This window comes from Sciurus vulgaris, assembly GCF_902686455.1.
Source record: "Sciurus vulgaris genome assembly, chromosome: 11".
Lineage (NCBI taxonomy): Eukaryota > Metazoa > Chordata > Mammalia > Rodentia > Sciuridae > Sciurus > Sciurus vulgaris.
The window spans coordinates 105677841-105704166 of NC_136472.1; the positions used below are offsets into that span (position 1 = coordinate 105677841).

Sequence of the window (26326 nt, forward strand, 5' to 3'; positions counted from 1 at the left end):
AAGCAATTATGGGATCTCCCCTTCTACATGATCATGGGAATCTTTCCTTTGGTTGGGAAGCCCCGGATTCTACCCGTGCAACTCACAGGATTCCCTTCACTTCCTCTTCCTGTCACCAAAAAGGTAACAGCTGGTTATTTATAGAACCTATCAGAAAGGCATGGACAAAACACACATCACCAATAAATGTAGTTTTTTAGAAGTGTTTTTGAATAATGAAGCCGAAGAACCCAATTTTAAATTCAAAAGCTAGGAGACAGTATAGAGTAAAATGTGAATCTCTCTTATTTTCTTCCCAATTATCGAGTTATCCTGCCCATGAACAACCAGTGGTACCAGTTTCTTCAGTGTTCATTAGAAAATTATACAATTATATAAGCAGAGATTTTCTTTAACACAAATAGCAGCATAGTATAAACACTGGTCCTCAATAGCAAAGTGCTACCTTAGGTGCATTTCCCTCCTATATTAGGTATTCATTGTTCTCAGAATTCCTCTTTTTACCAAACGTGGTAAAGTTGAGGAGTCATCCTATCAGGCTCAGGTACAAAATCCAGCACATGACTATAAGATACTAGCATATTGAAAACCTTGCTATTCTGGCTCTCTGGTGCCCTTATCTGGTGGCGTCCCACAATTGTGGGGCGGGGAGGGGGAGGGGGGACGGGGAAGAGTCATGCTGCTGGTATGGAATCTTGTGGTTAACCATGAAAAAAAAAAAAAAAGAAGCCCTGAGATTGGTCAACAGCACATATCTCATGTCCTCTAGTTTCCTTTCCCTTAGAACTCAGTGTTAATAAGCAGCTCAAGCCAGTCACTGAAGTTCCTGGGCAAGAATGTGCTGTATCCCTCTTTGTCCTCTACATAGCATGCGCTTTTGTTGAGTAATGATGACAAACGAAGCTAGAAACGTTAATGGTTGTGGAAATTAATCGGAATTCTCTAGAAGACCTAGAAGACACTGCATTAAACATCACAGTGTTCCCCTGCCTGTGTGTGTGAAGCACTTTGACTAAAGGAAATCAGTTGCTGGCTGAAGAACTGGAGATGGAACATGGAGGGGACTGCTGATATTGTTTCAACTAAGGTGAGTGTTTTGGCAGAAATGGTGAAGGCATGAGACTTGAGAATAGGAGAAATAACTCTTCTGCAACCCCAAGTGTAGCTACTAGATCCATATATTTCGAATGAGAAAATTCCCAAGGACACTACCTGGAAAACTCTGAATTGAACTAGAAGCATTTTCCTGGGCTGTGTGCCGGTTTTGAACCTGAGAGTACTGAACCATTTGAAGCACCTAAAGGTCTTAGATAAGGTGGCTGAGCAACTGGAAGTTCCAGACTAAAGTAGCCACAGTGAGATGGAACAGTCATCTAGAACTCTTATCTTTTATGGCTCAAGTGTGAATCCAGATGTGTGGTAGTCTACTGGGGAGCAACATTTTAAAAAGCAGAAGTGTTTCTATTGCAACCATTCTCCCCCCATCTGTTCTTTCCAATGCCTGTGCTTTTAACTGGTGAGGCTGTCCCAAGATTTTGCCTTTCATGGAGTCATGGCTACTGGAGTCCTTTAACTCCAAGTTGCAATTTGAGGTCCCTACTTGATTTTGAAACTAAAATGCAATTTTCTATCCAGAACTGGAAACAGCAAAAGTGCCATATATGTCCAAAGCCTATTGTGAAGCTTTACTATCATTTAATTCTCAATTTTGACATTTGCAAAATGAAAAGTGGGGTCAGATGAAATAATCTCTAAATTTCTTTCCATCATCTTAATAGTGTCTGAACTCATAAAAATTCTTTTCTATATATTCTTTTTTCCTTGGAAGTAAATATAACTTGGTATAAAGAAAAAGAAAATATAAGAGGAATTTCCTAATGTTCATTTAACTCGGAGTCATAAGACATTTTATTTGTATCAGAAATTTTTTCAACTCTTTATTTTATAAAGATAAACCGTCAGATCTGGGTTTTGTTATAACAGAGACCATATTAAAGTTTCATACTTATTCTCTCAATAGCAGATAAGGGCATCATTTACCAAACTATCTGCTTTTTCTACATAATACTGTAACATGTTCTTGTGCATATCTCAATATTACCTCAAATTTCTGTATTAGGCCAAATGACCTAAATACAAAAAAGTAGTTCCCCTACCTTGCACCGTCCACCTCTCTTTTCCCCTATCCGTAATACTTCATGTTTCACATTCACAACCATTAAGTCATTTTGGACTTTTCCCTTTTTCTAAGTGCATTCAATCATTCACAAAGCCTCTGTGATTGTTAAATTACTGTGTCTTCTTACCTGTCTCTTCTCTCACTATCTACACCATGATTTTAGGTCAGTTATGCCATATGAGCCTTCAAACTTATTTCCCATCCCTTTCCAAACCATCCAATAACTAATAACCATTAAAGTCTTGGTCTTCCTAGAATAGAATAGTCTCCATGTCATCTTTTGACAAAACCCGTCATAGATTCCTAACTGGTACTTGGGGTACATAATCTCTTTCTCTTTTAGTGTGTGTGTGTGTTCCTCTCTCATTTTGCAAATCTTTGTAATTTTGTCCTACCTTTCCGCTCTGTTTTTCTTATCCCTGTTCCCACGTTTCCTGGCATTCCTTGTTTATGCTGTCAGTTCCACAGATCTGACTTTCTTATCTCCCACTTATCCTCCCACTTATCAAAATCCTTCACAATCCAGATCAAATTCTCATTTTCAAAGCCAGATTCATCTTGTCTTTTCACCTATACCAACCTGATATGATTCCTCTGTTTTCTGTTACTTTATAGCATTTATTACCCATGACACATATTTGAGACTTATAAATTATTTTATCTTATTTTTCTTTTAACTTCCATGTGCTTTTTATCTTCCCAACTAAATAATAAGGTAATTAAGGGCACAGGTAGAGCTTATTCACATGATGGATCTCGATTCCAGAATCAGATTGCCTGAATTTTAGATCTTACGCTATTGATTATTTATTGACTATAATTGTGGTCTCAGTTTTCTCATCTGCATAATGAAAATAATGATGAGAATTCCCTTCTATGAGTTTTGAAATAAGATCACACATGCAAAGTACTTAGAGTTGTATCTAGAACTTGGTAAGCATTTGTTAAATGTTAGCTATTAACAACTATTATTTATCTCTCTTAGCTCCAAAGGACCAAGCAGAGTGCCCTGATCTTTAACTAAGCTTAATCAATATTGAATGGAACTCAGTTGGACTGAACTGTAGGATACAGAGCAAGAGGTAGTAAGTGTGGGCAGTATTTTGTGGGATGAGGAAACTACCTGGCATCACTAAAATCATGTCATAGAGGTTGTCAATTATTGTCAACATCCAGCCTAAGTCCCTGCTACTCTCTAATCCTGCTCCAGAGACTTCTGCGAGTTTGGTCCAGTGAATAGAGACTGTTTTTCTAGAGCATCTAACAACGCTTTCTGCTAATAAAATCTAACCCTGCAACAGAGAGCAGGTTGCCAGTTTTCCTAGGTTATTCAAGGTGCTACTAAAGAATGTAAACCAGAAAAGTCAGACTGTCTACAATTTTACTAAATAAGCCTCAAGACTGGCCTACTAAAACAGAAAATGAGCTGCATAAGACACTTTCCTTTCATCTCACAGGTAGAGTCAGTATGCTTATGTCCATTCGTCAGAAGGATGCTCTAGGTGGGCCTTCATCAATAGCTAAAGAGCAATAGATGCTAACCAAAGAGGTGGAGGCATCTGTACTTCTCAATTGAGTCATATAAAGTCAGATTTTTTTTTTTTTTTTTGTAAAGAACATTAAACAGGAAACATAAAGTTTGGGTCCCCATAAACATCATGGATACCACTACCATTAAGTAGCCAAAATTCAGGCTTAAGTCATCTATTAAGCCATACTGAAAACAATGCAGAGAAATGATTCTAAAGGTGAAAAGTGTGATCAAAGGCATGAATTCTGGTTCAATGAAACAAATGTGTGCTTTGGATGCAACGGATGTGGATGCTACTTCAGTCAAGCAGCATAATTTCAGGTAAATCCTCTAGCTTCGATTTTTTGGACAAATAACTGGATTATAATATCCAGCTCACCTAGTTGTGGTGACAATTAAATGGGATGAGGTATTTAAACCAAACTACTGACCAAGTGGCACATGGTAGCCACAGTCCACTAAGGTCCTCCCTTCTCTCCAGAAGCTGATGCATTCTGCCCAGGGCTGGGAATGATGCTCTTGGTGACTATTCCACACACAGGTGAATAAGATTATTTGAACATTTCTGAAATGTTGACCTAGATTATGCTGAGTTCACAGAATAGGAAGGTTCTTGGCTCTCACAGTTGTTCACTCTCGCAACTCAGGTGCCCACCTCAGTACAGAAGGCTGTTTCTTAATCTCCTGAAAGAGATCCGGATTTATTCCGGGTTTAACCTTGATTTTGACATGACTGCTATTTCCAACAAGGCCAATTTCCTTGTTAAAAGAAGTTCTTCCCCAGGGTGAAATCCCAACAGCTTCATTTGTTTAAATTCCCCTAATGGTCCTGTTTATGCAGGGTGTGGTTTTTTTTTTTTTTTTTTTTTTTTTCCACATTACAGAATATAGATAATAAGTAAACAACCGCGGGAAACATGCCCCAAGGAGGGAGCCGGTTGATTTCCTTGATTGCCCCGAGCACGATCCGTGTTGCTGGGCGAAGATGGTGTTGACCAGCCCAGGCGCGCCCTCGGGACAGCGCCGCAGGAGCTGCGAGCGGAGGTCGGGACCCCCGGGTTGTGTCGGGAAAGGGAATGGGCGATTGGGGAGGAGGCGCGGGAACGTCGGGCAGCCCCAGCAGCCGGGTAGAGCCCGACAGGTCCCAGCAGCTCCCCTCACCCTTCTCCACGCCTCCCGGGTTTTCCCCCTGGCTCGGGGTTTCCTGTTTCAGTTCTCAGCGATCTCCAGCAGCAGGTGCTGGTTTGCCAACCTCGGCTCCAGAGGCGGTGAAGGAGAAGGAAAAGAGCGAAGGGGAGGAGGAAGCGGCGCGCGGTGGCGGCGGCGGCTGCCGACGGGCGGGCGAGCAGCGAGGCGGCAGGCGGCCGAGCCGGATTCGCTCTCGCCCGCGGAGCAGCTGCGCGAGCGGCGGGCCGAGCCGAGGGCCGGGGGTGCGCCCGAGCCGGGGCCCCGGCGTGCGGCCGGCTGGCCGGGCGGGCTGGCGGCATGGGGGAGCCTCCCGCTTGCCCTGCGCCCTAGCGGCGGCCGCGGCGGCCCAGGGCTGAGGCGAAAGGCGGCCGCCTGCCGGAGGGCCCCGGGGCTGCCCGGCTCCCAGAGCATGTGATGGCTGCTGAGAAGAGACTGCAAGTAGGTTGAGCAGCAGATCCGTGTGCGCGCGACTGTGGGGTGTGCCAGCCGGGAGAGGGGGCGCCGGGGCCGCGGCCCGCGGAGAGGGCGAGCGGACGGGCGCGGCTTGGCGCGGGGAGGGCCGAGGTGGCCGCTGTGGCCGCGGGCTCCGCGGTCCGCACGCCGCTTCCTCGCGGGATTGGCCATGCCGGGTAGCGGCCCCCAGGTTTGTCCCCGGGAAGGGGGTTGGGGCGCCGACGGCGGCGAGAGGGGCGCTGAAGGAACGGACGAGGGAGGCCCGCGGGACCCGGAGGCCGCGCCTGGACGCCGAGCTGGGGTCGGAGCGGCCGAGCCGGCTGATCTCCAGGCCCAGGCGGGTCGCGCTGCCCGAGTCGACTCGCCGAGCTCCCGCCACTCGGGTGACGCGGAGCGGAAAGCCCAGCGCATCCTCCCGCGGGCCGCGCTGGTCCCGCCGGGATTTCGGGCTAGGTGAGGCCGGTCTCCGGCCCCGCGGCCTAGGGCACTGGTCCACTCGCTCCTGGCCGGGGGCACGGCGGTCGAACATGGAGGCGGGCTTCGGCGTCCGCGGTGGAAACGGACCCGCGGCTCTGCCGCTGCGGCTCGGGTCCTCGCGCGCTTGTGGGGTGAGGCATCAGCGGACATCTGGGATCCCGCCCCAGCCGTTCGCTTTTATTACCCATCGCTCTATCCAGTCACCCCTCCCGGCCGGTCTTAACGGAGACCCCTCACCCCTCCCGCGTCCCTGCTCCCTCTCCGCTCAGGCTCCAGCTCGGTTCTTTCACACCCGGCGTTCTTTTTAGCTCGGCTACTTCACATTTTTAACTCCTGACAAAGAGGTGTTACAAATATAACTTGGAGAAATGAATCCCGCTTTTCTTAAACTGTTTCGTCTTTTACTGCTTATAGTCCTGAAAAATAGAGGTAGCTTCCAAGTCCTGAGTTCTCTAACTGCGCCTCTTGCCTTTGGGGTACCCGTTAACAATCCTGCTTTGTGTTTTGTGGTAAAGAGATGAAACACTAATCTCGATTTAGGGAAAGTTTTCCTATTGGTTGCAATACTGTTGGACTATCTCCAGGCCCATCAGGCACTTATTGATTCAGATTTTTTTTTTTTATCATCTTAGAATAAATGCAGATATCCTTGGGCCTGAGTACTGTATAGTCAGAAATTTGGGAAGTTGTTTGGTTCTTATTTCCTCACTGAGTTTTTAATTTTCTAATGCTAATATAAACAGAAAATAGGAAATACGCCTCAAACACATTTTTTGGACTTTCCAAGAACCATAAAAAGTCAAGAGTACAGAGGTTATGAGTTTCATTTATTTCATCTCTGACATATACAGTTTTAGTACCAAATCCCTGGTTGTTTTGTATTCTCTTATGTTTGAATATATAGATAGTTGATTAAATATTCGTAAAATAAATTTTACTGTGACAAGCCCAGGAAGACGACTATTTCAGACTTGCCCCGCTATTCACCTTTCTTCCAATTTGGCCTGCTTATATCTCCTTGAAGGTACCATAAAAAATATCATAGTTGATTATAAATGCATAATTTAAATGTTTGAATATTTTTATTTAAAGAGTGGTTTTATTTTCACAGTAAGTTGCAATTCTTCTAGCATCTAGTCATTATAAACATACTTACACATTATAACTAAAAGTAAAGAATTTTTTTCTGGGTATTGAACCCAGGGCCTCTCATGTTCTAGATGCTCTACGACTGCTCTGCTCCCCTGGCCAAAGTAGACTTAAAACAATAACAAAGAGATAATTATTTGGAGCCCTCCCTCCCCCATTTAATAATCAAAGTCTAATGGAAAGTAGTATAATGGAAAATATTAATGGATAGAAAACAGACACTTGCAGTTTTTGTATGCTGATGGGAATTTTATTAATCACTTCCTTTTTACAAAATTTTTGTTTTAATTACTAGAATAATAAAATATTTTATATTGCAGCCTTCTCTGGAGGTATGTTTTGATGAGTTGCATCTGCCAAATTGGACCTAAGTGGTTAATAGAAATTGTATCTTTAAAACATTTTTCTCATTCTACAACTGAATTACCTTACCTTGATTTTAGCAGCCCACAGTGGTTTCTACATTTATTTTTTAACTACTATAACATATGTAAAGGTGTTATCATTTTATATCCGTTTAGTGTTTTTCATTATTTTCTTACATAAACTAGAGAATTCTTTCATTCTAATTTGATAGTAGTTTTTTAAAAAACAAGTAAGAAAATTTTTTGTCTTTAGTGTTGGAAATAAGATTGTAAACTAATCTGCCTGTTATTGCTCATTTGTTCCCTTGGCAAATATTATTTAGTATCAGTAGAGGTGCCGAGTAAGGCCCCTGACCTCTAAGAGGATAAATTATGAATAGACAGTACATAATAGTATACACTAAGTGTTGTGAGTGAAGAAGTGAGAGAATCAGATACTGGGGAAGACCTCCAAGGTAGGATTCAAGTAGGTATACCTGGGCGGGAGCCATGTCCAAGTGAGTAGGAGTCAAGGAGCTGTGGCAGGAAAGCAGGGAGTGGGTGGACCTGCATATGGAGCTTGTGGCACATCTGAGTAGTGGGTGAATAAGAAGGCAAGTAGAATCTTGGGGTGTAGTTTGTGTCTGGAAGAGAAATATTAAATAAGATGGTCAGCAAATAATAAAAAAATGTTTTAAATCAGTATTCCACATTTACACCTAAAATTTTGAGATTCTGGGATTTGATCTTAAATATACCAAATGTTTTTTAAAAGCCTTTAAATGTTAATATGGGCCTACAGCATTTGTCCACAGTTATTAATAGCAGAGTGAGGGTTCCAACTTAGTCCTCCTTAACCAAAAATAAGGCCTCTATAACCTAATACATGGTCATAGATTCATCTTTTATCGTGAGGTTTAAACAATATAATAGAATCATCTTGTTTGGGAGTTTGTTTCTAAAGAGGCATGACATTTTCCGGTACACTTGAATTTTATTGTTGATAGTGCTTTGAATTCCATCTTCCCATTCCCATGTAACATAAACTAAGGATTTTCTTATGACATTCAAAATATTTCAAACATTTTCTTCCTAACAATAGATTATCTAATCATTCTCCTATTTCATTTAGACATTTGCGCTTTTCCACCAATATTTTAATATCATAATGGTTTGAACATCTCAGTAAAAATTTTTTCTTTATTGTGTTTTTAGGATGGATTCCAAGAAGTAATGATGAAAGAGAATAAGCCTTAAGGTTTTTGATGTTTTTTTTAAACCAAAAAAGTAGTATTGATGTATTTGTACCCATTAGCAAAGAGTCAGAGTACTGATTTCATGCCATGTTTGAACTATTAAGTACTAAGTTTTAAAATCTTTGACAGTGTATTAGATGAGCATTAATGTCTAATTTTAATGCTTACTTTTTGTACTTAATATTTTAAAGTACTGACATATGGTACAAGTTGATTAAGAAAGAGTAAAGTGTGGAGAAAACTTCAAGTTCATGTGAAATCTCCTTACCCAGAAATAAATTATGTAAATATTTTGATCAGTATTCTCCCAATTATTCACATTCATCTTTATATAATTTGTAGAATCTGCACATGAATTTTAAATTAAAAAAATATGATAAGCATTTTCCTAATCCCCCATCAAAATTAATTGCTTAATCCCCCATTTTCAAAATACTGTACGTTTCTCCATAGCACTAGCAGATTAGTTAAGAGCTGTTTCTTCTTCATTTCTTTTCTGCATTCTGTGTCTCTGCTATTCATCTATAAAATAAAATATGACCTACTGCATAGACTTGTTTCGAGGATTAACCAATAATCTGTTAGTGATGGTTATGAACAACAAAAAAAAATAGATGAATAAGAGATGGTTAAGATAATCATTGCAGAGCAAATAACAGTCGGTAGTCAGGCATTTAAAAATTAACTGAGAATATATTATGTGATTTCTTGAGTGGCAATACACACTTATTTACCTTTTAATAATATAATTAACTTTGATTACCCCTTTTAGCAAGGAAAGGATACTATAAAAGTGAATTTTCCAGAATGTTAGTTCTTAAGACGAAAACATTTTATCTATTTTAAAAGAAAGAATAAGTAATTCATATTATATTTTCCTATTTTCAAATAGTATGTGGCCTTTGATATTAGTTATTTTGAAAGATAACAATAGCTAACATTTATTGGACCCTAACTCTGTGCTAGGCAAAGTTTAGAACTTATACAATTTAGTTTGATAACAACTCTGTAAAGTGTATGCTGGTTTTTTTCCTGCCTTCCAGGTGATGGAACTGATGCCTAGAGATGCTAAATAACTTAACCTAAGTTATTGAGATTTCTAATTTACCCCAAACTAAATAGCAATACTTCTATGTTATTTATTTTAGATGATGAGGTAGCAGGAATCAGTTATTTATATTGATTCATATCAATGATTTTTGTTCTCTCCTTGGTATTAGCTGCTCCCTGCTGACATTATCACTCCCTTCCTCTAATTTGCAGATGATATCTGTTGTGGACCGTGAAACTGGATGACAACAAGCTAATATTATATGTAAAATGAAACTTCTAGGCAGTGATTATAGGATGCTCAAATAATCTAGGTTGAAGAAGTCAGTGTTTACACTGTATGAAGAGAGAAGGTGATGGCTGTGACCTGAGGTAGATATACATTTGAATTCTGGCCCTGCCATATTCTACCTATGATTCTAGGCAAGACTTTTAATATCTCTTTGATTACTTATCTATCAAACACATGTGCTTTGCAGAGTTTTCTACTAATTCAAGATAATAAAAGTAAAAGTACTTAGCACAAAGAACGCTTTCAATATTATTAAAATAGGTAGCAGTATCCATTCATTTGATTGGACAGAGATTTTGTTTTGTTTTTCTACTTATTCTCTGGCTCTTGGTTGTATTCTGAGTGCTTGGAATTGCCAATAATGAAACTTCTATAAAATCAAGCTTACTTTTATTGTTACTAAAATGTCAGCTTATATTTTAGGTTTTTCAAAGGGCTTTCAAATCTATTACTTTGTCTTTTAGGATGAAGCTAAAATTAGTTTTTGTTCTTTGTTCTTAGTCATCTGTACTCATTTCCTATTCAAAATTGTGTGGGCTTATTTTATCCTTATTCTGTGATTTAGTCTGTTTCAAATCTAGGCTCTTACTTTATAATTTATTTTTATTATTTTGTACCTTTCCCATTTAATCGAGGCTGTCTCCTCATTGTTGACTTATACTTTTTAAGTGTTTATGTCCTCATTTTCTTTGGCCCCATTGAGTTGGTGAATTAAATACTTTCTGGAATTTTGCTATAATTTAAAATGACTAGTGCAACTCTAAAAGTCTTTTAATGTGCAATAGATGATATATTTTAGATAAAGTACATTATTTCTATTTTTGCTAATACAGAACAGTGGCTTAAGTAACAAAAATCATGGGCATAAATTATGTTAATTAACAATATCATACATAGGAAAAATAGTTTTAATGGGGAGGTGTTTTGTAAAGTTCATTTTTATTATTTTGACTATTTCATTTTATCTTTTTAAATTTTGAATTTAATATTTTCACGTGTTTTATCACTATAAAATATAGAAAGTTTAAAATGATAGTGAAATAATCTATAATTCTCAGAGATAACTTAAAATGTTGGTATCCTTGTTTTTATTTTTTAAAATTCCAATGTAAACACATCCTTTTAAAAGTGTATGCATTATAGTTTTGTTTCTTGCTTTTCATAAGAGTTTTCCTATGTCATTTGGTATTCTTTTAAGAGATGATTTTTACTGGCCAAATGACATTGAGCATATCTAAGTATTATAATTTGATTGAGTTCGTATCATTTAATATTTAGGTTGTGACCAAACCAAGAAAAAATGAGAAAGAAGACCCAAAAAAATTAGAGATGAAAAAAGAGATATGTTATAACTGTACCACAGAAATAGAATTATTAAGGCCTGCTATGAACAATTATACCCTAACAATAGAAGAAATGGGTAAATTTCTGGACACAAAGGTCATAACCAGTTTTGTTTTGTTTTTTGTTTTTTGTTTTTTTTCTTGTAATAAACAGCATTGTGATTAATGTCTATGTGTAGAAATCAATGTCCAGATAAATATATTTTTAACACATTCTAAGATGTGGTCATGAAAATTGCCCTCTAGGAAAGTTAGTATTCTGTCAAAAATACATGAGTGTTCCCTTCTCAGTTCTCATCACTATTTCTCCATAGTCTTTTTGTTGTTGTTGTTCATTGGGTAGACTATAATGAGTATAGTGTAAGAAGCTCATTTTGTGGAGTCAGACTGAGTTTGAGTGCCTTACTGGTTATGTATGTGATCTTCAGCAAATTCTCATTTCCCTAAGCCTCAGTTTCTTTGCCTGTAAAATGATGATAGTAATACTTATCATCATGGTACTATCATGATTGTGGAGATTGATTGTGTATATTGAAGTACCTAAGTCCTTAGCCATCATTATTATAGATGATTTTCATTTATTTAGTATGTAAGGTAAATATGAAACAAATGCATTTATTTTTAAACTTGGGTCCCATCCTCAAGTTATCTCATTATGTATATACAGATATTCCAAAATTCAACAACATTCAAATTTGAAACATTACTGGTCCCAAGCATTTTGGATAAGGGATATTCAACTCATAATATATTTTATGCCTGCTAGTAGCTGATTTTAAAAAAGTTACTTATTTTATATAACCATTTGTCTACCTCACAGAATTCTTTTTTATGTACTATTAGATAAATTATTAAGACCTACTAACTCTTTCAGTCAAGTCTTTATTTTCAGAATATTTAACAATCTAGTAATATGTGTTTTTTCTCCCAATATTTCAATTTTGTCTTTTTTTCTTGCATTGTTACATTGGCTGAAATCAAAGAACAGTACTGATTAATTAGAAGCATTTAGGGCTTATTTCTGACTTTAATGGGACTTCCACTTTTTAAAATGCCTGTGACTATTTTCTAATACAAGTATACCTTGCATATATACATGTTCCAACAGTACCTATAATAGTTAAATGTAAGAAACTTAGAAATGACTTTGCATGTAATGGGGATTCCCTTAAATTATTAAAGCTCTAAGTCTTTTTTGTTTTTGTTTTGGTAGTAGTGCTTGAAATTGAACCAGGACTTCACATAGGTAGGTGAGCATTCTACCACTAACCTATATTCCTAGCTCCCAAAGGATCTTTTAAGAAATATCTGCAACTATACATTTCTAATATTTAGATATTATCTCTTCATTTTTAATTGAGCCAATAGTCAACTAGCATAAATCCAGAAGACTGAAATTTTACTTTTTTCATTCCATTTAATATTCTATCCTTGTCTCAGTGTTAAATAATTTGAGACCTATTCTTTTCACAGTTGTCCACTTGTTATGTCATATCTATAAAATCTGATTAAAAGTCAATGACAACAGTTTATACCCTTTGAAACAAAACTCTTCATTCAACTAGTCTTAAAATGAGAGTCCCTGTTTCCCCTTACCAATTCCCTTATGCATCTTTGCCAAAAGTTGTTTGAAAATGATTGCCCTCCCCTCAAAAAAAGATTCTAACAATTTATAAGCCCCCAAAATGCAGTAAAACTGAAACAGAACTTTTAAGAAACTGGCAAATCACATTTTGATATCATGAGATTTTTATTAAATAGTTTTTGTACTGAAATCCTAATTTAACTTGTCAAAAAAATTATTAGATATTATAATAATTTCAATATACCATATAATTTGCTTTTGTTACATTTACGACTTTTTTATATAAGTAAGAGTATATGTATATTTGATTAGTTTGTGTGTCAACTGTAGGGTTTTGTCAACAGATTTATGCTAGCCTCACAAACTAGTTCCATGTTTGGTCTCTTAGAATAATCTAAGAAACAAAGACATGCTTGGTACTTTGAGGTTTTGCTAGAACACATTTGTAGGACCTACCTATTGATACTTTGTCAGCAGTGCAACGTCATATAAAATCTTAAAAAGTTTTTATTTTTCCCATGGTTATTCATACTTGCACCTAATGTCAGTTTTGATTATGGATTCTTTATTGACCAAGATTTATGCAGAATTGTTGACATTTAAAGAATCTCTTCCATTTCATTGACTATTACATTTGTAATGTTATGTATGTGTAGTATTCTCTGACCTCTTGGTTATACTATTCAGAAGTTATTCACTCATTCATTGTTCATTCATTCAACATTTAGAACCAACTCTTCATTTTATTAACCAGATCACTTGTTTTGTTTTTAATGCTGGGGATTGAACCCAGGGCCTTGTGCATGCTAAGATCACATTCTACTACTGAGCTACATCCCTGGTTCTTATTAACCAATTTTACTTATTTTTGCTTCCTAATTGATTTATTTCTGCTTTTTATTTTATTCCTTTGTTCACCTTTACTTTGGATTGTTTGCTCATATTAACCTGTATGATTTTAAATGTCGAATTTCTTTTTTTCTGTTAAAAAAATTTACACTGTGGAATATCAGTTTGGCCACATCTGATAGGTTATCATTTATTGTGATCCATTTCTAAATAGTCTATAATTTTATTTTTATAACAATAGAGCTAGTTAGAATTTGATGTGGATTATCTGTCTGCTTCTAACTTATCACTTTTTATGTATCACGGTCTACTCTCAAGGTTTGCGTTTTCCTCAAGACCTGGAAAAGCTGGTCTAGTGCAAATATCTATATGTCAGTTTTGAAGTAGCCCATGGTAAAATATTAAATCAGTACTTGAGATAGAGGTCATTTCTTTTTGTTGCTGCTGTTTAAATACTTAACATACCTTAGAGATTAATAACATCATCATTGAAGGTGAATAAGAGAAATAAATCTTATGCTGTAGATTGTCAGGGCTTTTGTCCTCTTTATGTAAGGATAGAATGATGTAACTTTCAAAATTAACTATTTTCTTAGCTTGTTTTTAAAGTATTTGAGTCCTTAAATGGAGTTTTCCTACTAATCTGCATACCTCTTGCCCCTGTACTCCCTTCTATAAATTTTCTAAGGCTTCCAGGGTGTTGGAAGTTGAGCAGGTACCTGTGGCTTTTCCATGACACCAACTATGCTCTCTTTATTAGTTTAACAGTGTTTCAGGGAGTATCTTTTGAAAACTCCTACCCTAACTCTAGGATGGTTAGCTTTGGAAGTAAAAAAAAACTAACTTCTCTTTCTTGCCCTGTTTATGAATGGGAAGAATAAACTGACCCAAAGAATTATGGAATTATAGATATTGCTCCACATTCTTGAAAATAGAGATTGGTAGTGATTCTGCTGACTCCTACAAGTAACACAAATAACAAACTCCTAATGCGTCAAACACTGCCTTTTTATTTCCCAATTAAATAAATGCTTTTCAGCATTCTTGGAGGTCTTCTGATGTTAATTAAGACTGGTCCTAGGGTCTTTAAAACCTCCCTTTTGAGTAAGAACATCAATGAGGAGCAAGAGGCTGCTCTTGCTTGAAGTTAAATCCTGATCCCATAAATCAGAAAGATTTTCTATACTGAGACTAGCTTTAAAGGATAGGTGGTATATTTTTCAAATGTGATATTTTTTACAACAATAAGGAATCACTTTATAAGAAAGAAACTTCAGAAAATTGATTTTGTGAATTTGGTTGCAGTAGTAAATTTTTCTGCTGGCCCAGCTGACTGTGAAGCATGTACCAGGTTGGCAACTGCAACTTAGCTTCTAGACCCACCCATGCTGTGAAAGCAGCTGAGTGAAGATGTGGCAGGTAGAGAAAGCACTTTGGAATTTCTGAGTGACAGCCAGAAACCAGAATGTTAATTTGGCAAGTATGCTACTTGGTGCTGAGTCTTGGGCCTACTTAGTCCTCAAAATAACAGGTAGATCATAAATGTTTATTTCCTACTTTGATAGCAATGAGTGCTTAACTTTCACGTGCATTTTAATAGATTGAGTACTTATTCCGCGGTATGCACCTAGTGTAAGGAAGACAGTTCAGCATGGATATACATGTCATAATCCTGAAATGATTTTCATTTATAAACCTACAGTACATAGAATTCTCATACTTCTCAAAGTGTGATAGTGTCTTATTCAACTTTTTGTGTTACCTCTTAGAAAGGTGTTCAAAATTAGAAGGTCAAACAAACTTACTATTAAAGTCACTTACTTTAAAAATACTGGTTCTGAACACTGATATATTTAATTGCTAAATGTTTACTTCCCCATTAGCTTTTTGTTTACCAAACCCAATGGTTTAAAACTTTCTTCCAAGAGTGAGAAATGGGGTAAATTGATTCACGTGCATGCACACACGCACACATGTACACACGAGGAAAGGTACAGAGATGAGGGAGGTTTAGTAAAATACTAAAATTTTATTTTTAACAGAATTTCCTCAGTCATTTTATCTAATGATTTAACAAGCTACCCTTATAATATCTACAGAATATTCTTTATCTCAAGAGTCCTTCATATTTAAATATTTAATTACTTAAGCCATTTAAGTATCTTCCCCCCCCACCCCTCCCATCCCTCTTATCCCTCTATACAGTCCCTCCTTCCTCCATTCTTGCCCCCCTCCCACCCCCCATTATGTGTCATCATCCGCTTATCAGCGAGATCATTCGTCCTTTTTTGAGATTGGCTTATCTCACTTAGCATGATATTCTCCAATTTCATCCATTTGCCTGCAAATGCCATAATTTTATTATTTTTTATGGCTGAGTAATATTCCATTGTGTGTGTGTGTGTGTGTGTGTATATATATATATATATATATATATATATATATCTCACAGTTTCTTTATCCATTTATCAACTGAAGAACATCTAGGTTGGTTCCACAATCTGACTATTGTGAATTGAGCAGCTATGAACATTGTTGTGGCTATATCTTTGTAGTATGCTGATTTTAAGTCCTTTGGGTATAGGCCAAGGAGTGGGATAGCTGGTCAAATGGTGGTTCCATACCAAGTTTTCTAAGGAATCTCCACACTGCTTTCCAGAGTGGCTGCACTAACCAGCAATGTATGAGTGTACCTTTTTCCCCACATCCTCACCAACACCTGTCATTACTTATATTCTTGATAATCACCATTCTAATTGGGGTGAGATGGAATCTTAGTGTAGTTTTGATTTGCATTTCTCTTATTACTAAAGATGGTGAACATTTTTTCATATGTTTGTTGATTGCTTGTAGATCTTCTTCTGTGAAGCGTCTGTTCATATCCTTAGCCCATTTGTTGATTGGGTTATTTGTATTCTCTGTGTAGAGTTTTTTGAGTTCTTTATACATTCTGGAAATTAGTGCTCTATCTGAAGTATGAGTGGCAAAGATATTCTCCCACTCTGTAGGTTCTCTCTTTGCATTGCTGATAGTTTCCTTTGCTGAGAGAAAGCTATTTGGTTTGAATCTTTCCCAGTTATTGATTCTTGCTTTTATTTCTTGTGCTATGGGAGTCCTGTTAAGGAAGTCTGATCCTAAGCGGACATGTTGAAGATTTGGACCTACTTTTTCTTCTATAAGATGAACGGTCTCTGGTCTGATCCCAAGGTCCTTGATCCATTGTGAGTTGATTTTTGTGCAGGGTAAGAGATAGGGGTTTAGTTTCATTCTGTTGCATATGGATTTCCAGTTTTCCTAGCACCATTTGTTGAAGAGGCTATCTTTTCTCCATTGCATGTTTTTGGTACCTTTGTCTAGTATGAGAAAATTGTATTTATTTGGGTTTGTGTCCATGTCCTCTATTCTGTACCATTGATCTACCTGTCTATTTTGGTGCCAATACCATGCCGTTTTTGTTACTATTGCTTTGTAGTATAGTTGAAGGTCTGGTATTGCGATACCCCCTGCTTCACTCTTCCTGCTAAGGATTGCTTTAGCTATTATAGGTTTCTTATTCTTCCAAATGAATTTCATGATTGCTTGCTCTATTTCTGTGAGATGCGTCATTGGGATTTTAATTGGAATTGCATTGAATCTGTATAGCACTTTTGGTAGTATGGCCATTTTGACAATATTAGTTCTGCCTATCCTAGAACATGGGAGATCTTTCCATCCTCTAAGGTTTTCTTTAATTTCTTTCTTTAGTGTTCTGTACTAGTTGTTGTAGAGGTCTTTCACCTTTTTTGTTAGATTGATTCCCAAGTATTTTATTTTTTTTTTTTTGAGGCTCTTGTGAATGGGGTAGTTTTCCTAACTTTTCTTTCTGAAGATTCATCACTTATTTATAAAAATGCATTGGATTTGTGAGCATTGATCTTATATCCTGCTACTTTACTGAATTCACTTATGAGTTCTAAAAGTTTTCTGGTGGAACTTCCTGGTTCCTCTAAATATATAATCATGTCATCAGCAAATAGGGATAGTTTGAGTTCTTTTTTTCCTCTTCGTATCCCTTTAATTTCCTTGGTCTGTCTAATTGCTCTGGCTAGAGTTTCGAGGACAATGTTGAATAGAAGTGGTGAAAGAGGGCATCCCTGCCTTGTTCCAGTTTTTAGGGGAATGCTTTGTTTTTCACCATTAAAATGATGTTGGCCATGGGCTTAGCATAGATGGCCTTTACAATGTTCAGGAATGTTCCCACTATCTCGATTTTTTTCTAGTGTTTTGAGCATGAAGGGATGCTGTATTTTATCAAATACTTTTTCTGCATCTATTGAAATAATCATGTGATTCTTGACTTTATGTCTGTTGACATGGTGAATTACATTTATTGATTTCCGAATGTTGAAACAACCTTGCATCCCTGGGATAAAACCCACTTGATCGTGGTGCACTATCTTTTTAATATATTTTTGTATGCAATTTGCTAAGATCTTGTTGAGAATTTTTGCATCAATGTTCGTTAAGGATATTGGTCTGAAATTTTCTTTCCTCCATGTGTCTCTGTCTGGTTTAGGTATCAGGGTGATATTGGCTTCATAGAATGAGTTTAGGAGGGTTCCCTCCTCTTCTATCATGAAATACTTTGAGAAGTATTGGAATGAGCTCTTTAAAGGTTTTGTTGAACTCTGCTGAGAACCCATCTGGTCCCGGACTTTTCTTTGTTGGTAGGCTTTTGATGACTTCTATTTCATTACTTGAAATTGATCTATTTAAATTGTGTATGTCCTCCTGATTCAGTTTAGGTAATTCATATGTGTCTAGAAACCTGTTGATGTCTTTGAGATTTTCTATTTTGTTGGAGTGTAGATTTTCAAGAAGATAGAGATACTACCTTGTATTCTATCAGATCATAATGGATTGAAATTAGAAATAAATGAGAGAGTAAAAACCAGAAACTACTCCAACACCTGGAGATTAAATAATACACTATTGTATGATGAATGGATAACAGAAGATATCAGGAAGGAAATTAAAATTTCTTAGAGATGAAGGAGAACAAAGAAACATCATATCAAAATCTCTGGGACACTATGAAAGCAGTACTTAGAGGAAAATTTATTTCATGGAGTGCATTCAATAAAAGAAGAAAAAAAAATTAATGACCTAACACTGCAGCTTAAAGTCCTAGAAAAAAGAAGAATAGAGCAACACCAAAAGTAGTACAAGACAGGAAATAGTTAAAATCAGAGCTGAAATCAATGAAATTGAAACAAAGGAAACAACAGAAAAAATTGACAAAATAAATAGTTGGTTCTTTGAAAAAATAAACAAAATTGATAAACCCTTAGCCACACTAAAAAGAGAAGGAGAGCGAAAACCCAAATTACTAAAATTCGGAATGAACAAGGAAATACCACAACAGACATGATTGAAATACAAAACATAATTAGAAGCTATTTTGAAAATCTATACTCCAACAAAATAGAAAATCTCGTAGACATTTAAGTATCTTAACACTCTCACACTGATCTTTCTTTTGGAGTTTGAATTTTTGGTGGGAAAGATGTTAGAAGGAGTTACAATGATGGAAGTAGACTGCCAAATGGCAATATTAAGCCTCTAGGTATCTGCAGTGCTAGGAAAGGGTAAAAAACCGGGCTGGAAAAGGAGGTGGAAGAGCAGCAGAAGTTAACCCTCTGCTCCAGATGACTAGTAGTTCCCTACCAGAGGCCTCTTTCCTTGCCTTTCTTTACTCCCAGTCAGTCCTGGCCCACTGAATCTTGTGGAGGCTAGGAAGGAGTATAGAGTTGAGGGTCAAAGTCTGGTTAGTTTTAGCAAAGAATCATAGGACAAAGGAAAGTCATTGGTTTCCTGACAGAACCAAGTCTGTTGTTTTCCCTACTTCACTGTTTTCCTCCTTTTTTAAAGTTAATGTCTGTTATTCTCTTTCATTCATTTATACACAGATGTGCATGCACATATCTTTTCTCTCTCTTGCCCCACTGAATCTATTCTCTTATTTTAAAGTTCTTATCCCCCATAAAGTGAGGGGACTTCTTTGAAACTTTCTGTTGCTTTCTACCATCACGCAAAATATCTTTCTGTATCTTGATCTTTTCTTGCCTAATATATGCCATCATCTCCTTTTCAGCAAATCTTCTCTTTACTGGGTGTTTTTAATCTGTGTTCTATTGGTTCTGTGATACTTGATGGGGAAAATTTGCATCTTTATTTTCATATCCTATAATTGAAATTTAGCATTTCCCTCAATTATGAATGTAAGCTACAAGCCCAATATTAATAGCAGTATCCACCCACAGAAATTCAGTTGAAGTAAATAACCTGAAATATCATTAGCACTTTTAACTACTTCAAATTCTGATAGTTATTAGATCTTGTGCTTCATCTTTTTTATTTTAATGTGTTAATAAAAGGCATATATTTCCACTGTTACAATTTTTAATGTTTTAGTGAGTATAATTGGCTTCCTTTGAAATGCAACCCTGTGTTTTTGTTTTACATATCTAAAAGCATTACTTTGAAAAGTCTATAGACTGAGAAAGGTGTCTGTGGCACAAAAACATGGTGAAGAATAGTTGCTCATTCATCCACCTCTTTTCATTTCATAGAAATAGCTCCCTCAGTGTCCATTATAGCCTTTACCCAAGTCCTCTGTCATTCTGTGATATATTTGTATCAGTTTGTCTCATTTGATGCCATCAGGGTTTTTTTTTTTTTTTAATGACTCTTTCCTCTTTTTTTCTTTAGTATCAAATCCTAACTAGACCCATTTACTTTCAGAAAGAATCTCATTTTTTTCTGCATAACTTTAGATATTAGTCACCTTTTGCCACCCCAAAACTAGTACAAAATAATGCAATTGGAGTTATTATCCTAAAACATTGAAAACAGCACATCTCAGAAACCCATAGTAGTTCCCCATTACCTTTCTGAAACGTGGGTAGCAAAAACCTTTAGTAGTTTCCCATTACCAAAGTTGAAATTCCTCAGTATGGTATTCAAGACTTACTGTGAACTAGCCACATCCTGACTTTCTAACCACTTCTGTAGCTATATTAATTCATGTTTTATATGTTTTATCATCTCTCAGACTTCTGGATCTTTGGTCAGTGTTCTTCCGTAGGAAACAGTTCTTTTATTCCTGCCTTTTCCTACTCTTCCCCTTCAAAGACGCATACACCATTAGTGCATATAGGAATATGTCATCACTGTCATTCATACATGTGTCACCTTGCACAACCTTCCTAGATCTGAGGCCATGTCTTTGTCTCTTGTGCTGTATGCCATAACTCTATAAAAAGTTTAATTTTGGCATGCCCTGTATTATGCAGATGTTTGTTTATCTTATTTCCCTAATAAATAAATTCTCTACTCCTTAAGAATGCTTATCTTAAACCTAACACTGTTTTAAGAGTTTCGTGTTTATTGGTTTATTAAATTTCAAAACAATCATATCCTTTTTCCCCCTCACAGTTGAGGACATTGAGATATGGGGAAGTTAATCTGCCCAAAGTCTTTTATATGAATATAAATATTTGTGCATATATCTACATACACACACACATACATTATACACATACATACATATACTATGTACATGTACTGTGTATGTAGTACAAAAACACTCGAGTCATTCCCAGTAATACTGGAACAACACAAAATAACTGGTTTTATATTATAATACCATTAGACAAAAGTATGAAGCAAGAGATAAAAATTGATGAGCTAATATGATAATTTTATATGTATATAGAAAACTCAAGAGCTTCAGTGAAACACTAATAGAAACGTTAAGAATTTTAATGTTTTATATTTTAGATACCAACAGTATAGCCAGTTAAAAATATAATGAGGAAAGAAAACCCTCCATTCACAGCAGCAAAAACAAAAAGCAAAACATTTAAAGATAAGTTTAATAAGAAATGTATAAGTTCCCCATGAAGATATATAGAGGACTCTGTTGAAAGATAATTGTTCTTGATTAAACACTTTAGTAAGTCAGTAGTGTTTTTTAAGCAAGTATTGGTGAAGCATAATCTTCCTGAATCTTTCAACAGCTTTTTGGTTAAAATCTGTCAACAATTTTGAAATGTATGTGGAAACATGTACATGCAAAAATACCCAGGATAAAAATATGAAAATGAACAGAAGGAATGTAATGATAAGACTTGTACATGTATGGTGCCCGATATTGTAAATCTACAGTTCTTAATTTGTGGGACAGGCACAGAAATAAGACTAGATCAGTAAAACACATCAGAAGTTAAGTAAACCCAGGTTTATAAGAGATTAATATGAAATAAGATTATCATTTATCTCTCAAAATGCCTCTGTGGTTTTCATCTCAAAATAAAAGCCAAGTCCTTACTGTTACTACTTGCTGTGGGGGTCCAGGGACCCATTTGGCCTGTGCAGCAAATAGCATCACCTGTGAACTTGTTAGAATGTGGAAGCTCCATCCCCACCCCAAACTTCATAAATCAGAATTGTCAAGATCCTTACGTCATGATTCATATGCAGTTTAAAGTGTTGAAAAACTCTGCCCTTCAGTGCTCTCTATGACTTGGTTTCCCTTGGCCTTTTCTTCTGGCCTCATCTGACTCCTCCCCTTGCTCACTTGTCATCAGTCATACTGGCCATCTTGCTGTTCCATGAGCATATCATGTACATTCTCATCTTAGACCTTCATTGCCTGTTTGTCTTCTTTCCTGGTGCTAAAACAATATTCTTTAAATTGGGTAATTTATAAACAATAGAAACTTACTGCTCACAACTTTAAGGTTGGGAATTCCAAAATCAAAGTACCAACAGGTTCAGTGTCCAGTGAGAGAGCTCATTCTTCTTAGATGGTGCCTTGTTCTATGTCTTCACATGGTAGATGAGGGGAAGGGGAACTTAAGTAAGCCTCCCTTTTAAGGACACTAATCCCATTCATTGAGGATTGGGACCACATGACTTAATCACGTCCCAAAGGCACCACCTCTTAATACTATCCCATTGGGTGTTAAGTTTCAACATATGAATTTTACAGGGGCACCAACATTTAGATCAACCCCTGTGACCTGTTTCCTTTCTTTTCATTAGGAGTCTGCACAAATATCACTTTAGCAGTAAAGCATTCTCTTATTCAAAGTTTTTAACAGTTCAGTCACTTGACACCTGTTCATCATTTACATTCTCTACCCTGCCCCTCCATATACACTAAACTTTAACCTTAGTTAAGAGAAGGGGACTTGACTTTGTTCTTGTTCTGTCCTCAATGAGTGGCATCTAGGATATTCTTGTTTGCTGAATGAAACTGATGTTAAAAATATGGATAAGATGTATATGTATTTTGAAGAGAGGGAGAAATTACAGTCAATTGTTGTGATTCTTTATAACTTTGACCTATTAAGTTCCCACAAACAATGAATTAGTGAATACTGAATCATTCCTGCTAGAGAAGATACAGTAGTCCTCTTACTTACCCCCAGTTAGTACCTGATACCACAGATTGTACTGAGCCCTGTACATAAGAACTGTGATTGCTACCATGACAATCGATTTGATAACCAAGTAGCTATATGACTGAAAGGTTGGTGATGTATAGTATGGATACTCTGGACAAAGGGATGATTCACAACCCGGGTCCAACGGAGCAGAACAATGCAAGATTTCATCACACTACTCAGAATGACACAAAATTTAAGATTTATGGATTGGGGGCTGGAGTGTAGCTCACATGCCTAGCATGTGTGAGGTCCTGGGTTTGACACCCAGCACCACAGAAACAAACATCATCAAAAACATATGTCAAATTTGACAAGATGTATGAATAATTTATTGGGGAATTTTTTAATCCAGTATTTTCTAACTTGGTTGACCATGGGTAGGTGAAACTATAGATCAGGGGCACTACTGTAAAGGTCAGAATATTTATCAATTCATCAGTATATAACCTTGTTTAATGTGTGTTTCTGTTGAAAGATACTATATTGATGATTGGTTAACGTTGAACTCATGGCAACAGCACTATAAATCATGCCTGAACGAAGTTTATCTAACACGTGTATTTTTCCATAAGGCATCTCACAGCCTTCTTGCTCTTCAGAGTACTAGATAGCATTTCAGTCCGGTTTACCATTTTAAAAAGACTGTTTACCAACATGAATAGGGAAAAATTAAATAGACCACCAAAATAGCGACCCTCTTTTACAGTGTAAGACTTTAAATATGAAAGCAGAGCTTCATGTTGCTCCACCTCTCCTGGAGGTCTGTCGGGCACCTCAAATTTTTCACCATTGTGCTTGTGTACAGTGTGACCATGTCAGCACCACAAGTATTAATTTGTGGGTTGCAAGTAAATTTTAACTAGTAAGCAAATTTGCAAATACAGATCTGTGAATAATGAGGATCAACTGTTTGTCATTCTTTCAATAAATGTTTGAGTTTCTACTAGGTGCCGTTTCCAGAATTATGCACTAGTAAACATATACCAGACCCTGTGCAAATGGTTTAAAGATGAATTTGCCAATGTTCCAGTAATGGCTTCATGACAGATTTGAGTTTTTAGCTAAATATTCAGTACTAATGAATAGGATTATTAACAGGTGAAATTGTGGAGAAAGAAACTCTTAAGTCATTATTCTCAAACTTTACACATTAGAATTAGCTGGGGAGCTTTTAAAATGCCTATGTCCAGATTTCACCTAAACCAATAAAATTAATATCTTTATGAGTGGGACCCTAGCATTAGTATATTTTAAATTTCCCAAGATGATTCCAGTGTGCAACCAAAATTTTAGAGAACCACTGCTTTTATTACTTGAGTTTGTCTTCAGTGTTGGGTATATGAGGGAAGTAACAAATCTGGAAGAGTTTGGCCCACATATTGAAATTGTGTCATGTATTTAGCATATATTTATTTATAGCACCTACTGTGTGCCAGGCACTCTTCTTGGTGTAGAACTACATCAGAAAACAAAACTTAAGAAGTTTATAATTAAATTACATTGGTAGCTCTTCAAGATGATTCATACTTTAGATATAACTTTTAGTATACGATGATTTGTATTTAGTAGGAATCTTGTTCTAAATGCTCAGAATTTTTAATATCTAAATTATGACATTACCTTCTGATATCAGTAGAACTCTATAGTGAAAAATTTTGTAGCAAGCGAGTTTTTGTGTTAATTTCATTGAGTGTTTTCTGACACAACCATTCATTTTTTAAGCCTCTTAGTGCCTTTTATTGTACAACAGGACACTTTTCTAAGATCAGTAGTATAAAGCTACAAGCATTCAATTTCCCTATCTTACAAAAATTGATATAGAAGGAACTGTTTTCTGTATTGATTCCTAGTAAGAATTATTATTTAAACCAAGCTTATAATTAACAAAGTACTTTTACTGGGTTATAGTGGGTTTGCATTTCCTTTTGTATTGTTTGCTCTATCTCATATTTTTTTCTTAGTCACTTTACAAGTATTTGATACATGATTTGCACTCCCTTCTAGACCATTCGTAAGAACAGATAGACCTAATGATATAGCCCTCTTTTAATTCTGATATTACTCTTTATAGCTGTCAGTTTCACTTTTTAACAATGCTTTGGGTTTACCTGTTTTAAAGTAGTTTGTCAAGTAAAATTGCACACTTAAAGGAGAATATGTGTTTATCTTTACTCGATAGGAGCAGCCTGAAAATATGATGATCATAAATGAACACATACCATGTGGAAAGTAAGGAATGTCATCGAGAGTGGCATAGGAAGAAGAGATGAGAAGCATTCTTATTGGGCTTTGATGATGATGTTGTGAACATTATCATTACCATAAGCAATATGAGGTCATTAACTACCATCCTGTTATTTTAAAACTCAAAGAGTGTCTTACATGTACATTTTATCTTTTACAAAATTATATGTTTTTGTTCATCTTTTCCTCATAGTCTCAATTATACTTAATCTAACTATGGGTGTGTTTTGTTACCATGGATGATATCATATGCTTTCTGCTTCCTTTAAAAGTATATATGTCCCTTTTTCCTCATGGATTTTCTCTTTTACTCCTCCCATATATTACTACTTTAGAAACCTGTTACATCTGCATTTTGTGTGCCATTTGTATTCCCTGAACTTTCTAGAATTCCTTGTTCCTCGGGCATTTGCAGATGTTATTAGAAACTGAAGGTCCTCTTTTTAAAAGGTTTATTTACTTAATGAAGTTTTTAAACCACTATGTGGAACTATAAATATTTTCACTGGAAAAAATATTTGAATTAAATTTCAGAATAATGGGTTTTATTGTCATTATAAATTACTATAGAAGAGTTTCTTACTTTTTGGACCACAGGAAAAAACGACTGCTTTTGTGGACTTATTTTATGCTTATCTCTAAACCTTAAAGAGAGAGTCATCTACTATCTATTCTTGATGACATGACAGTAAATGGTGTTCATAATCCTTAAGAATTTTGACTTTGAGGAGCATTATCTACCTTTCTGTTTCTGTCACTAATTTTTTTTTTTTTTTTTTTTTTTTTTTTTTTTTTAGTACTGGGGATTGAACCCAGGGCTGCTTAACCACGGAGCCACATCCGCAGTTCTTTTCCTTTTTTGTTTTGAGACAGACTCTTGTTGTGTTATCTA

The 26326-nt window shown here is 36.4% G+C and overlaps 1 protein-coding gene across 4 annotated transcripts in view; it reads left to right on the forward strand.

Moving 5' to 3' along the window:
* Positions 1-938: 938 nt before the first annotated feature.
* The window catches only part of ZC3H12C (zinc finger CCCH-type containing 12C), a 79996-nt gene continuing 54608 nt past the window's right edge, over positions 939-26326 (forward strand). The window contains exon 1 of one of the 4 annotated variants that reach the window (XM_079101597.1): positions 939-1087. In XM_079101597.1, the coding sequence (XP_078957723.1) occupies positions 1055-1087 (33 nt within the window). In that variant the 5' untranslated portion in view covers positions 939-1054. The other 3 variants (XM_079101598.1, XM_079101600.1, XM_079101601.1) reach the window with 3 other exon arrangements.